General features: G+C 44.8%; 1 protein-coding gene across 16 annotated transcripts in view; it reads right to left on the minus strand.

The window, feature by feature from the left end:
* cacna1g (calcium channel, voltage-dependent, T type, alpha 1G subunit) overlaps nt 1-14,741 on the minus strand; it is a 351,728-nt gene that overhangs the window by 157,899 nt on the left and 179,088 nt on the right. For all 16 annotated transcript variants that reach the window (XM_037754983.1, XM_037754992.1, XM_037754991.1 and 13 more), the window contains 2 exons: nt 13,770-14,667; nt 11,626-12,017 (listed from right to left, as the gene is read on the minus strand). In XM_037754983.1, coding sequence (XP_037610911.1) covers nt 11,626-12,017; nt 13,770-14,667 — 1,290 coding nt within the window. The remainder of the gene's footprint in view (nt 1-11,625; nt 12,018-13,769; nt 14,668-14,741) is intronic.

The following is a 14,741-nucleotide window of genomic DNA, read 5'->3' on the forward strand; positions in this document are numbered from 1 at the left end:
TTCATTCAAAACTGCAAAATATTTAGCATCAGTTACAAAAGAGATCTATTTTGTCCACACAGATTCCCTGTTTATAAGTTGTTGCCTTTTTCATTATCTTCCTACATCAACTGTAGGGTGTTCAGTTTAGAAATTATTATCTCAAAACACACTCTTGCATATTTTCTGCCACACAAAAAGCTGAACTTCATGAGACAATGCAAAGAGGATAAAATGGCAGATTCAGAGCGAGAGCAAGGGAGGAGATCTTGCTAAATGCAGGCAGCATGTTATTTGACATCTCACTGAACCAGGAAATAACTGAATCCATAATTTGATCACTTCATTGATTCTCCCTTTTTGATTTCATGGCCTTCAGGGCTGGAAAAGATCTCCCTCTATAAACCAGGATTAGGAGCTGTTGTTTTGCCGTCTACGTCTAACCGTTGTACAAATTAGAAAAACACTTTTCTTAGGCCCGTCTTGGAGGGAGGCCAGTAGTCTTCAGATGCCAACTCTGCATTCTTCAGGCGGGGCAGGATAAAAGCTGAATAAATATTGTCTCTGGTTGGAGCAAAGAAGCGCAACAAAAGGGTCTTTCCACTGTCTCTCTGGGTTTGGAATGGGAGAAGCTAAAGTGTGTGTGCATAATAAAGCACCAGAACTCATCAAGGGACCTTTAAACACACTGTACATTAATTCCGTAACCTATAGAAATGAAACAAGCCATAACCTTAAACTAATGTGAATGTTAGTCTTTACAATAACTGAACCTAATCACTCATCTCACTCATCTTCCACCGCTTATCCGGGGTCGGGTCGCGGGGGCAACAGCTCCAGCAGAGGACCCCAAACTTCCCTTTCCCGGGCCACATTAACCAGCTCTGACTGGGGGATCCCGAGGCGTTCCCAGGCCAGTGTGGAGATATAATCTCTCCACCTAGTCCTGGGTCTTCCCCGTGGCCTCCTCCCAGCTGGTCGTGCTTTGAACACCTCCCGAGGGAGGCGCCCAAGGGGCATCCTTACTAGTTGCCCGAACCACCTCAGCTGGCTCCTTTCAACGTAAAGGAGTAGCGGCTCTACTCCGAGTCCCTCACAGAGAACTTCTCACCCTATCTCTAAGGGAGAGGCCAGCTACCCTGCTGAGAAAAACCCATTTCGGCCGCTTGTACCCGCGATCTAGTTCTTTTGGTCATGACCCAGCCCTCATGACCATAGGTGAGAGTAGGAACGAAGATTGACCGGTAGATCGAAAGCTTTGCCTTCCGGCTCAGCTCTCTTTTCTTTCCTAATCCTACCTCACAAATTTAAATGTCAGGGTGCTTTCAATTTGAAGGGAACTGGACTTCGGGAGTAGGAACAGACATTCCTATTCAAAACTAGAAGTGCATTCGGAGAGCACACACCCTGCACACACCATGGATGTATTAAATGTATGGATGTATTAAAGGAACACACTCGCCCAGGACAGAGGTCTAGATGGGGGCGGAGTCTGTGATGTATGTTTGTGTGAGAGAGAGCCGGACTGACGAAGGGAGAGAAGGAAATGCCAAAGTGAGTCTCATGCCAGCGGGGTGGCTTAAAAACATTACATGACAATTTGTAGTCGATGTTCGCGATATAGTCATTTTATATACCGCGCGTGGGACAAGCCGCGATACATCGACTATATTCGATGTATCGCCGACCCCTAGTTTATGGTCTCAATTGCTAGTTTCAAGTCTTCTTCAATACAGCATAATGTTTATTTAGTAAATTATGGTCCCATTTAGAGTCAGATAGACCATAAAGCAAGGGATGCTTTAGGACGTGATTACCTTGTGATTGACAGGTCGCTGCCACAACGTTCTGTGAGTCCTCCGTGTTTTCGTCTTAGAACTTTAACCTTCAAGTTCATTGTGACTTTTTGGTCGCCTAAAAATTTCTTATTCAGCGTTTGGTTGTGCTTAGCTACACCCTCTCGTGTCACTTCTTGTCGCAAAATAACCAGTTGGTGGCGGCCAAAAACCAAGATGGCAACAGCCAAAATGCCTAACTCCAGGCTTCAAAACTGTAGTCCACAAACCAATGGGTGATGTCACGGTGACTATATCCATTTCTTATATACAGTACAGTCTATGCACCAGGACACGAACGCCGGTCCCCTGAGTAAAAATCTTCTGTTTGTCCCATCCGCCACTCCTTCCACCCATCCTTAGAGGACTCCTCGCTCTTAAATACTACGTCCGTTGACTCTAAGCGTCTAATAATGACATGGATGCGATTACATTGGAGTTCAGTGCGTCTCATAGTGATGCTGAAGGGTGTCTTGTGCGTCTGTATCAAGATGCCAAGGATCACCGCCCAAGCGTCGGTATTTGACGCCCTGGGAGTGAGAACCAGGCTGATTTGTGCTAATCAGCAAATGTTAGCACGCCAATAAAGATGGTGAACATAGTAAGCATTACAACCTGCTGAACATTGGCAAGTTTTTCAGAGCACAATACTATGCTTTAGCATGTAGCTGTCAGCAGAGCCTCACAAAGCCGCTAGCTTGGCTGACCCTTGTGATACTGAATAAAAGAGACAAGTTAACAACAGGAAATTACTTTCTTTCAATGCAACACTGAGGAAGATGACCCACATCTGCCACTGTAATTTGTAACAGTAACGTATGACGGTTCCACTGGTACTGCATGTGACAAATCACTGCTGCGAGGCAGGTGGTGAAACAGCTTTCATTGATTTTCAAAGGGTATTTTCCCTTGATGCGTCATGGCTAACGGCTGTCTTAGAGCATGAGTCACGAGAAAGGCACTACAAAGTGTCAGCCATCACGGAATTTCACTTGAATTTCGGTGGTTTCAAAAAGACTAGATGCCGTTTTGTTTTTGAGTTTGGCCATGATAAGCTTCTATTACTGCAAGGAAACAGAACAAAAAAATAAAAATAGTTCATGTCTCTGTAGTTGCTGGGAGTAACAAAGCAAGTCAAAGCGGTTGAGCGAAGCAAAGCTGAATGCCATTTTTTCCCCGGTGTTTGTTAAACAGTGTGTTTTAGCTGCAACTATCTGCACTTGGGATGAGTACCATTAAAGCTGCCGTGGGTTCAAATGGAGCAAATATGATTAAAAAAAGTTATTTTTATAAAAAAAAAAAAAAAATCACGTGCCTCTAGTGTCCTCCGGTGCTCCTAACAGCATCTGCAGGATTTCACAGACCGGAGGAAAACAAGCAGTAAGAGCTGATTTGGAGTCTGTCGTCCAGCTGCCATCTATGAGAGCCACGAGTCAATCACTCGCGAACTCCGACCAAACGGTCAAACTAGGCGGCGCTGATCAAATAGGAGTCAATATTCTGTTACTGTAATGCCTATTTCTCTCCTTAAATGTTTTCAGAAACATCATGTGGTGTACTGTTTCGCTGTAAAATGAGAAAGTTTGTGACACGGCAGCCATGTTGAGATCTGCTGAGGAGATACCAAGCACCGGAGCACAGCCAATAGGAACGCTCTCTCTCTCTCTCTCTCTCTGAAATGACCTGTGATTGGCTAAAGTCTCCCGTCACGGTCTAGATTTTCTAAAGCCTGATAACAGAGCTATGAGGAGGTGCAGAAGTCTTCTCTCAGAACACTTGAATTAAGTGCCCTTTTCAAAGTGAACATCCCCCATTCTATCCTCATGAAGTGACTAAACAAGATTGGATACACACATACTGGACCAACACCAACATGTATCACGGCAACTTTATGCAAGGGGAATACCTTTCAAGGTTAATAAAGTCAACCTGTCGCCTGTGGGAAATGTAGACCAAGTGACCCAAAAGTGAGTTCAGATCACTTTGTGCTCATGTAGCAGCTACACGCTGAATCAATATTCATGTCAGTGCTAAAAGGCTTCCACTATAACAGCAACAACAATTTTCCAAAACAGGAACCATGCGTTTCACCACGTCTCCCTCGACACCCCCTGTCGTTTCCTACGCCTCTCAACTTCTCCTCGAGCTATTTTGGCATCATCGCTGTTCATCGAGGGAGCGGAAAGACTTGACAGGAGAGCTTCAGGAAAAAGGATGCAGGGAAGACGGGGACGGGCGGCTCATACAGACAGGGGGGGAAGTTCCTTATGTAAAGCGAGAGAGACGTTGACCTTCCCCGAGTAAATAGACTATGGGCTGTGTCACATAGTTGGCCGACGCACAACTATTCCATCAGCTCCACCATAAATGGTAACGCTCTTAAAACTGTGCAGGGAGATAAAGCAGACGCCCTCTCCTTACTCGTCCAGCCCGTCCGCCCTCCACTCCTCCACCCGTCACCCCCCGAGTCCTTAGACTCTGTCATTCCTATCCAACACTCTATTTAATCATCTTTTTATCCCTCCATCTCTGTGTCGCGAACACGCATTTACATTCACTGCACTTGCCACTTCCGCTGCCCCTCGAAGGGAGTGTTTTTCCCGAGCAGCAGAGTGTTTGTGTGTACGTTATTTGTGCGTTGAAGAGATAGGAAGCAGAAGGGGGGTGGTGGGGTCTGTTGTGTGTCATGGACAGTGAGGGGTTTAGGCCCTGTAGCTCCGTACACATGAGTTGTCTGTGTTTGAGGGACACATGTGTGGATGTGGAGTGTCTGTTATGGTCTGTCTGCTCAAGAGGCCGGTTTATATCTCAGGAGTCAGGTCACAGCAGTTCATACTGTACGTGTGTGTGTGTGTGTTACAGAGTCTCAGTCCCAGAGTCACAAGTCTTGAGCTAAAGAGTCAATATTTAGTCTTCTTGGAGCAAAATTTGAAGCTCAATGAGCCACAGAGAAGTGTTAGAGCTGCTCTTTAAAGCTGAAGTAGGCGAGATTTCAGGTAACCTGAAAAAAATCATGTGCCTCTGTGTCCTCCGGTGCTCCTAACGGCATCTGCAAGATTTCACAGACCGGAGGAAAAACAAGCAGTAAGAACTGATCTGAGGTCTGCTGTCCAGCTGCCGTCTATGAGAGCCGGCTGTCAATCACTCACAAACTCCAACCAAACGGTCAAACTAGGCAGCGCTGATCAAATATGAATCAATATTCTGTTACTATAATGCCTATTTCTCGCCTCAAATATTTTCAGAATCATCTTGTAGTACACAGTTTAGCTGTAAAATTAGAAAGTTTGTGACGCCGCCGCCATTGTGAAATCTGGTGAAGGAACGCCAAGTTCCGGTCACATAACCGGAGCACAGCCAATAGGAATACTCTCTCAATTAAATGACCTGTGATTGGTCAAAGTCTCCCGTCACGGGAAGTCTAGTTATCTCTCAGAGCACTTGAATTACAATATGCTGAAAGGTTATTATGGAATTTTTTTCCCAATGATGCCAAAAATATACTGACTACTGCCACTTTAAGCCTAATAATGAGCAGATATTCCGTTCGATGATAAATGATAAATACATAATTTTCGTTCAACCTTCACTTTAACTCGGAATACAGTATGAAGAAGAGACCAAATTTACAATATAGCCTAGTAACAAAAAATAAGCAAAAAAATCCTAGTTCAGTATTAATCGATGTTGGTGTAGAACAGGGAACATTTTGTGCTTGATTTGTGCACCAATGAAGAAACTTAAAAGGGGTTAGAAAGGATTAAGCCTCCTAAATTGCTGGAAGACTTTCACTGTGAAGCAGCTGCAGGAAACGTTGTATTAGCTACTAATGTATGTTAGCATTTGAGGGCTAACTTCGTGCATACTATATGTTCATTACAGAGTTGGTACACAACTTTCAAGTCGTAAATATCACTTCCATCCATCCCGTATGGCGTGAAAGCCAAATTGCTTTCTCTTCTGTGTTTATGACTTCAGAACGGGTGAAAAAAAAGAAGGCTTTGCCAGGATTATCATTCTAAATTCCTTACAAAAAGAAATCTGTGTAGGAAGGTATAGGAAAAAAAAGTTTTGTCAGGATCATTTACTATGTTACTTTTTGTTTTATCTGTGAAAACAGGTTATTTTTTTTGCCATGATCATTTGTGTGCATCAAGTGTTTGTCGTTGTAATACTCATTCCAGCCACAAGAGGCTGAAGTGCAACACTATCCCATGTGTAAATAGGATTAAAAGTAGTTTTAATGTACATAACTTAACATAACACACAATATATGCACATTGTGTTTAGAGTACTTGACAAAATTAAACCCTTTTTCACCTGTTTTCACAGATTAAAAAAAAAAAAAAAGAACTTAGAAAAGTAATCATGGCAGAACTTTTTTTCCACATTTTTGACAAATAAAAAAAAAGTATGGAACTTAGAAATAAAACTGTTTTTTTCTTCACCTGAACTTAAGTCATAAACACAGGAGAAAAAAAAATATTTTGCTCAGACGTGAAAATGGATCACCACGATTAGTTTTTTCTCACTTGCCTCTCAGGGCTAGTTGTAACTGTTCCCCAATTAAATATATATGCTATAAAACATGAAATAATGTTGCTAATACTGAGTTTATCAGCCGGGTGCCGATGAAAGTTTGATTTTTAACTTTTGTAGCGCTGAAGACAATCGGTAAGTCTCAACCTAATTCCTTAAAGTGGCAGTTGCACGGGGTACACTGTGTGCTATACTCCAGCGGAAAACTTGGCTGAAGGATGTATGGAAATTGAAACCTCAGCCTCTCCTCCATGTGGACAGAGTTACAGAGACAAACAGAGGCTTAGTGATCCTCGCGTCGATTGGATGTCGATGGGTTTGAGATCAATGAAGCGTCTCGGTAAAAGTTTTCAGCAGCCTGTCTGGAGACTAGAGGGATCCAAACTAGGACAGAGCACTTCAGAGAGGGAGAGATGGAGGAGAAAAGACTTAAAGAGGAGTGAGACAAGAAGGAGAGGAAGGAATGAGAAAAGTGAAAAGAGAATGACGAAAAAAATTAAGAAAGGGTAAGAGGAGGGAGATAACATAGGAAGAGAAAAGGGGGGAAGAAAAACAGAATCACAATAAAAAAGAAGGAAGGGGCGCCTGGGTTAGCTCAGTTGGTAGAGCGGGCGTCCATGTATCAAGGCTTGGTCCTGACCGCGGCGGCCCGGGTTCGAATCCGGCCTGTGGCCCTTTCCGCATCCACTCTCTCTCTCCCCCTTTCCAAGACTCTATCCACTGTCCTCTGAATAAAAAATGGAAAATGCCCCCAAAAAAATAACTTTAAAAAAAAAAAAAAAAAAAAAAAAAAGAAGGAAGAAGAAAAGGGGAGGACGGAGAAGGAGAAGAGTCAAGAAAAGTACGGATTGAACAAAGCCTAGAAAGCTATAAAACCTCCTGTATGTGTGCCAGTGTGTGTGTGCTGAGGATGGCATCTGGATGTGTTTATAGGCACTGGGTCAGGGACCGAAAGTTACCCCACAAACTTGGCCACGCTTCAAACTCCTTCTAAACACCTACACACACACACCTCCACAATACTTTTGTCACTTTTACTTGCGTTATATAACTTTATACAAAATCACACATGCCAAAAACACAACACAACAGCCTCAAACATAATACACACCTCACAACTTCAACCTGCACTTGATAAAATGTTTTATGTGAAACAAACATCAGAAAAAACACAAGTTCTTGATACAGTATTTGCTCTGAGTAAATACATTTGATCACTGGAGAAAAATGTTTTACCACAGACAGGAAGTAAGTGAAAAGCAATATCTGTAGCAAGTGGAGGGCTCAACACAAACTAATCCAACTTCACCACCTCCAGACCCACAGCAGCAACCTCCTCGCCAACAAGCTATGTTTATATATGCTATTACTACATCGCTTTGCGAGTGACAATGTGGTGGCAAACATAATCGATGCACCGGAGCCAGAGGGAAGTGGTCCAGCGAGGGACTGCCCATTGTTCCGACGGACCATTATTCTGAATAGTCCGGAAAATGTCCAAAATGAACCGAAAGCCCATTTGTCTGACAGCCCGTTATCACGAAAACAAATGCCCACTGTTCGGAAGGCCCATTGCTCTGAAACTACAAACTCTCACGCATGTGATTATTATGCAGAATGACGTCATCTGACCTTCTTGAATTTCTTCCCTCTGCTATGGCGAAGGCAACACCCGCTGTACTCCGCCTCTGATTGGCTAGTAATCGTTGCCTTCGTCGGTTGGATTGGTTCGATTTAGGCATGAGGGGTTGAGATTCGTTAGGTACGGATTGAACAAAGCCTAGAAAGCTATAAAACCTCCTGTATGTGTATGAGTGCTGAGGATGGCATCTGGATGTGTTTATAGGCACTGGGTCAGGGACCGCAAGTTACCCCACAAACCTGGCCAGGCTTCAAACTCCTTCTACACACCTACACACACACCTACACACACACCTCCACAATACTTTTGTCACTTTTACTTGCGTTATATCACTTTATACAAAATCACACATGCAAAAAAACAAAAACACAACACAACAGCCTCAAACATAATACACGCCTCGAAACTTCAACCTGCACTTGATAAAATGTTTTATGTGAAACAAACATCAGAAAAAACACGAGTTCTTGATACAGTATTTGCTCTGAGTAAATACATTTGATCACTGGAGAAAAATGTTCACCACAAACAGGAAGTAAGTGAAAAGCGATATCTGTAGCAAGTGGAGGGCTCAACACAAACTAATCCAACTTCACCACCTCCAGACCCACAGCAGCAACCTCCTCGCCAACAAGTTATGTTGCTATTACTACATCACTTTGCGAGTGACGTTGTGGTGGCAAACATAATCGCTGCACCGGAGCCAGAGGGGGGTGGTCCAGCGAGGGACTGCCCATTGTTCCGATGGACCATTATTCTGAATAGTCCGGATAATGTCCCACTGGACCGAAAACCCGTTTGTCCGACAGCCCGTTATCCCGAAAACAAATGCCCACTGTTCGGAAGGCCCATTGTTCCGAAAATACAAACTCTCACGCATGTGATTATTATGCAGAATGACGTCATTTTTTCCCTCTACTATGGCGAAGGCAAAAGCCTCTCTACTCCGCCTCTGATCGTTGCCTTCGTCGGTTGGATTGGTTCGATTTAGGCATGAGGGGTTGAGATTTTTTAGGTTTATGGTAAAACTTTCTTTGACCATGAAACCCAGTGTTTCGCTACAATTCTCTGGTTTGTAAGTGAAGCATATGAATTACACCACACACTGTTCATAGTTATACCTACAAAAAGTAAATGCACTGTAATTCGTGTACATACCACAAAATCAATTTGTGTGTAATCCACGGGGTGGATGTGTGGGTCAAAAAACACAGGACTTTCCCCCAGGAGACCGGTGTGTCCCTTGTGAAACCAGAAGTCAACGTTGATATACGCAAGTTGTGTACTTAAGTAACGCCACTTCCAGAGTTATTTTAAGCCAAACCACAATCTTAAAAGTAGTTTTGTCGCCTAATCCTAACAACGTTGATCTTTTCATAAACCTAACTAAGTAGTTTTGTTGCCTAATCCTAACCAAGTCGATCTTTTCCTAAACCTTACTAATTACTTTTGTTGCCTAAACCTAACTAAGTAGTTTTGTTGCCTAATCCTAACCAAGTCGATTTTTCCTGAACCTAACTAATTAGTTTTGTTGCCTAATCCTAACAAAGTTGGTCCTTACCTAAACTTAACTAAGTAGTTCTGTTGCCTAAACCTAAGGAAGTTGTATCTTGTAAAGACGGAAGTTTGTTTTGAAAAGACCTACCTACCTTTTTCATAACATATCATACGAACTGTTGTGTGAGAATACGTTGACTACACTTCAGACTGGATTCTCCAGTGTGACAAACAGAGGTTGACTCATATGAACGGGTTGAACACACATTGGCAGGGTCTACGTTATATAACGTTTGGTGTATGAAACGGCTGTATCGTCACTGCGCTGAGTTTTTATAAAATAAAATCATAATCTGGTCTCGTGTCACATCTCTCGCCCTTGTCCAGGTGGCATCTCATTCCCTCATCCTCTCCTTGCACTTCTCATACATATAGAACTGAAGTGACATCCAATCACTACTATTTTTCTCTTGTGATTTCTTTTTTGCTGAGGCAGCAAAGATGCATGGACTCTACACAACCAGGGTCATTTCAATCGCTCGATAGACTGCAAATACCAAGTAGAACAGCGATGTGCCTCACACACAAACAAGCGCAAACGCCGTCGCCTCAAACAAAGCAGTGGGTCTGCCTCACACACACACGCATCACATAGGTGCTACAGTGGTCGTTTCATTCATCGCACAGACCGATATCTTCCTAGCATATTGCACCGTACAGCCATGCAGGTTGCATTCACACCTGGTATCAATTGATATCTACTCCGCCTGTGTTAGCTGGGTGGAAACTTTTCTTGAGACTGTACAGGTTGCGTTCACACCTGGCTGAGATCTGATCACAATGAACCCCAAATGACCTCCAGATGTGGTCTGGTCTTTCAAGTATCATTCCGATTGCAATGTGTTCTGCGTGCATTTGCACCTTGCGTTAACATGCCTTTTTACCTAATCCAGATAAGCTGTCCTGATACAGATTGCATGTTAATATGAGGTGTGAATGGGGTCAAAGAGAATGAAACCCAGGAGTTAAAAAAAACTGCAGATTGAGAATGAACGAAAGAGAGAAAATCTCTGTCAGATGTTGTGGGGGCCTTCCTCGCCCGATAAATCACCCCTGTTCCTCTGTCTGTCTGTATCCTCTGTCTCTCATACTCTCTCACTTCCGTTTTCTCTCTCACATGGCTGTAATTACGCTCGTGTAAACAACCAAGGCCAGAGAGAGACATCAGGAATTCCACTTGGGCCTGTGGGAGCTGTGTAGCTGACACAGCCACACAGAATGACACACACATACACAGAGGATCTATAAGTTGAACTAGTACCTTCCTATAGTCTTTCATTCACCATATTCACATGGCTGCTATTTTACTGTTACGTCACGCTCAGGGTGGGAAGGATCTCCGGAAAACTAGTCAGGCAGCTATATATACGGCGACCAGACGTCCCGGTTTGTCTGAGACTGTCCCGGTTTGTCCGAGACTGTCCCGGTTTCAAGCTGATGTGTCCCAAGTCCCGACAAATATCTGTAAAACACTCAAATGTCCCGGTTTTCAACAGTCACTAACAAATTGTCTCGGTTTTCACCACAATTGAAATAATAACAATATTATACTTACATAAACGTTTATCATGTTGCACTCATTAATCAATTTGTGCGCACGAGATCAGTGTATGTAGAGAGCCAGCACAGCGCACTTCGCTGCAGTCTCTAACTAGAGTGATGTTGCACGCTGTCGCGCCACAATTACGTACGGAAACAACAGATCCGCTGTTGACATTTTGTGCAATTTTGAATTATAATTTGCCGCTACAGTTGTTGTATTCCTTTGTTTGGATTCTTTTGTAATCTACAGACTTATCTGTCCACATTTCGATTGTTTCAACACTTAGCTAACAGTCATGTGTTTGGACCACTTCACCATCTGGCTATATTAGTCAGACTAGTTTCCAGGAGTTTCCTTCCCACGCTTAGTGTGACGTAAGAGCAAAATGGCCGCCGTGTGAATATGGCGAATTAGTTCTCATCTGACAGCCCGTTACGCACGACTGTACCTCAATGGAATACCATCCAACAGCTGCATTCAACTCCAGACACTCACACTTTTCTGAATGAGACACACAGAAACGCACATACCTGCTCATGGTACTCGATCCCCATGCTCAGAGTGTTGATCAGAATGGCGATCATAATCCCTCGTCCGAAGTACTTGCTGTCCACGATCTTCCTGAACGTGTCGCACACCAGCCTCCAGAAGTGCACCACCTTCGCCGCCGTCTTGCCCAGGCTGCAGGACTTCTTTTTGGGCTGCCGGCTGTCTCTCCTGTCCCTGTGGTGGAGGTCCTGGGTGAATTCATATATGCCCTCGCTGTCTGAGTCCCCGGGGGTCTCGTTGCCGCCCTCAGATTCGTTGGCCAGGGCCTTGGCGCAGTAGGGGCAACTCTCGGGGTCCAGGGTCAGTGCGGCCGCGTCCATGGCGCTGCTGGAGGTGCTGAGGTCACGGGCCGACAGCTGGCAGGAGAGCTGGGCTGCAGCCGAGTGAGGAAAGGTCAGATGGCGAAAGTTAGAAAAAAGAGAAGGGAGCTGCAGTGAAATCAGCACCATTGTGTGACAAATTACAAAAATGAAGTGGTTTAGACAAATTGTCAAATTCAATGAAATAGATCGGTAGGGGAACAACAGGATTTTTACTGATGTGTCAGAGGGAATGTGTTTGACGGTGATGGGCAGTGTGTGCTATGAGTAATGCATCGGTCTCTACAGGCTGTGCTGCTGCGGCCAGTCTGGCTGGCTGCCAGCATCTCCACCGTCTGTACAACCTGAACAGACCTGGCCTGACTTTTGCTGAGCCCGCTGCCTTTTAGAACTTGGCCGAGGGCAGACCGAGCTGGCTGCGAAGCTTTGACATGAGGGATTAACATTTATTGACTGTAATTAGCACTCTTTCCGTCTCTCTCACGAAAAAAAAACAAATCTGGACACTGTTACAGTTTGAGGCTTAATCACGACGAATCGATACCGTGCTCCACCAAATGGATGATTGCAGAAAAAGGAACACTTCCAGTGGCGTGTCACTTGATTTGCTTTGACACTGATATGGAAATGAAGCACTGATTGTGACTGAATGAGATACTCTTTGTTATTTTCATGGGAATACTTAGCAAAGAAAACTTTCCAACACAGCACAAAGGAATGCAGCTAATGGAGCTAATCAAACCCTGTCCAAGTTTTGATTGCATTTGCGATCATGATTTTTAATGAATTTGTGACAATATGCCTGTGCGTTTGTAATGATTTTTAGGGGTGGGAAAAAAATCGTTTAACCTATGTATCGCAATTTCTTTTTTTTCCGATTAGATTTTATAATGCCTGTATCAATTTATCTGCTTCATTTGAGTACATGCTGAAGTAGAAGGAAGTTACCACTTTTATTGTTGTAGTCTGAGTAACATGCCGTCATATACAGTACGTTCCGTATCCGTCACCAGAAAAAAGCACAACAAGCCGACATGACAAAGCAGAAATCGGCGGAGGGTCCGTGTGGATACGACCTGCAACCTCACGTTTTAAATCCAAAATGGTAAAAACTACACATCCAGTAAAGTATGAAAACACTTTGGGTTTCACAGATTGGAGGAAAAGCAGAGCTAGACATCACGGCTAAAGCTGCATGCTAACTCTGTCACGCACAGGAAACGTTATCGTATTGCGGTAACATGCGGTACAAGTCAGCTGTCACTGTCATCTCCGCGGTCAAATGGGCCGACGCTACAACTGTAGAGGACCCATATAACAAGAGAGCTAAGTTAGCTTGGCGAAGTTAGAGGAAGTACACACGTGTGACTACACTGGTTTTCAAAATAAGGTGATAATAAAGGGAACAGTGTAAAAATACGTACATGGAAATAAGATTGATTGGATTATATTCACCAGAAGTATGAAACATGTCCCTTATAGATTAAAAAGAAAATACCACTATATTGTGAAAGAAATGTCTTTTTCTTAGATTTTTATGTAAAAATGTAATAAATAATGCCAGACAATGATTACATTTGACTTCAGGACATCTCTGACTACATACATGCTGAAAATCAAATATGTTTACTGCATCAATTCTGATATTTTCCAAAGTCCCTAGAAGTGTATGACTCAACTTTTGGTTTAGTGTTCGCAATAAATTGTAATATCGAATCGCAATACATATTGAATCAGCACCCAAGTATCGTGATAGTATGGAATCTTGAGATAGGGTGTCGTCCCAGCCTTAGTGATTTGTCTACCTGTGGGAGTGTGCGTATCCACCAGGCTCGACGGTCGTCTCTCCAGGGCCGTGGGTGGGATGTTCAAGTTGAAGCTGATGTTAGTCAGAGTGCTGGCGGCGCAGCTCCCTCGTCTGGACTCTGCCAGGGCTCGAGCCTGCAGAGTGGGGTAGTTCTTAGGCCCCGGGGCCGCGAAAGGTACGGAGTTCCTCTTCATGGCCCTGGACGAGGGAGCCGGAGCGAGGGAGAAGGGGCCCGGGTTCGGCCCCAGGTTCGTGGGCGAGGGGGTGCAGCGCAGAGTTTCTGCGTAGAATAAACTGCGAGCTGAAGATGAATTGGGATTGGATAAAATGGCCAGGTTTGTATCCGAGGTGGCTGTTGTGATTGAAGGCGGCGGGGCTAAAGCGAGAAGCCCCGCACCGGCGGTTGCTACAAGAGCCCCTCCGTTGTTGTTGTGAGCGCCGGCCTCCACGTCCCTACCCTCCAGACACCTGCTGCTCCCTACTCCCCTCACGCTGCCGTTACCCAGGTGGTAGTGGTGGTGGTGGTGATGGTGGTGGTGATGGTGCGCCATGTGATGAACCGACACGGACCCCTGCCTGGAGGACTTCCTCCGCCTCCTCTGGCTGCGTTGAGGCTCCGTGGCCGGGGGAGAGGCGGCCACGTTGAGCCCGGCGCGGCGGGCCAAGAACCTGCAGACATGGGCCACCTGCCTGCCCCCCTTGCTGACGACATGAACCAGGTACTTGATCAGCTCGTCGTAGCAGGAGCCCGGCTCGGAGAAAGAGGCCAGGGTGCTGGCGTTGGACAGGAAGCGCACACGCTGCTCCTTCATCAGCTGACTCTCCCTCTGCTTGGTCTCCGAGAACTGAGTGGCGATGACCACCAGGCACAGGTTGATCATGAAGAATGAGCCAATCTGAGGACAAGGAGGGAGGAGGGGGGGTAGGTGACATTGTTATTCACACACTCGCACAAGCGTCCCCCCACGAA

The sequence above is a fragment of the Sebastes umbrosus genome, chromosome 20 (assembly GCF_015220745.1).
Source record: "Sebastes umbrosus isolate fSebUmb1 chromosome 20, fSebUmb1.pri, whole genome shotgun sequence".
Lineage (NCBI taxonomy): Eukaryota > Metazoa > Chordata > Actinopteri > Perciformes > Sebastidae > Sebastes > Sebastes umbrosus.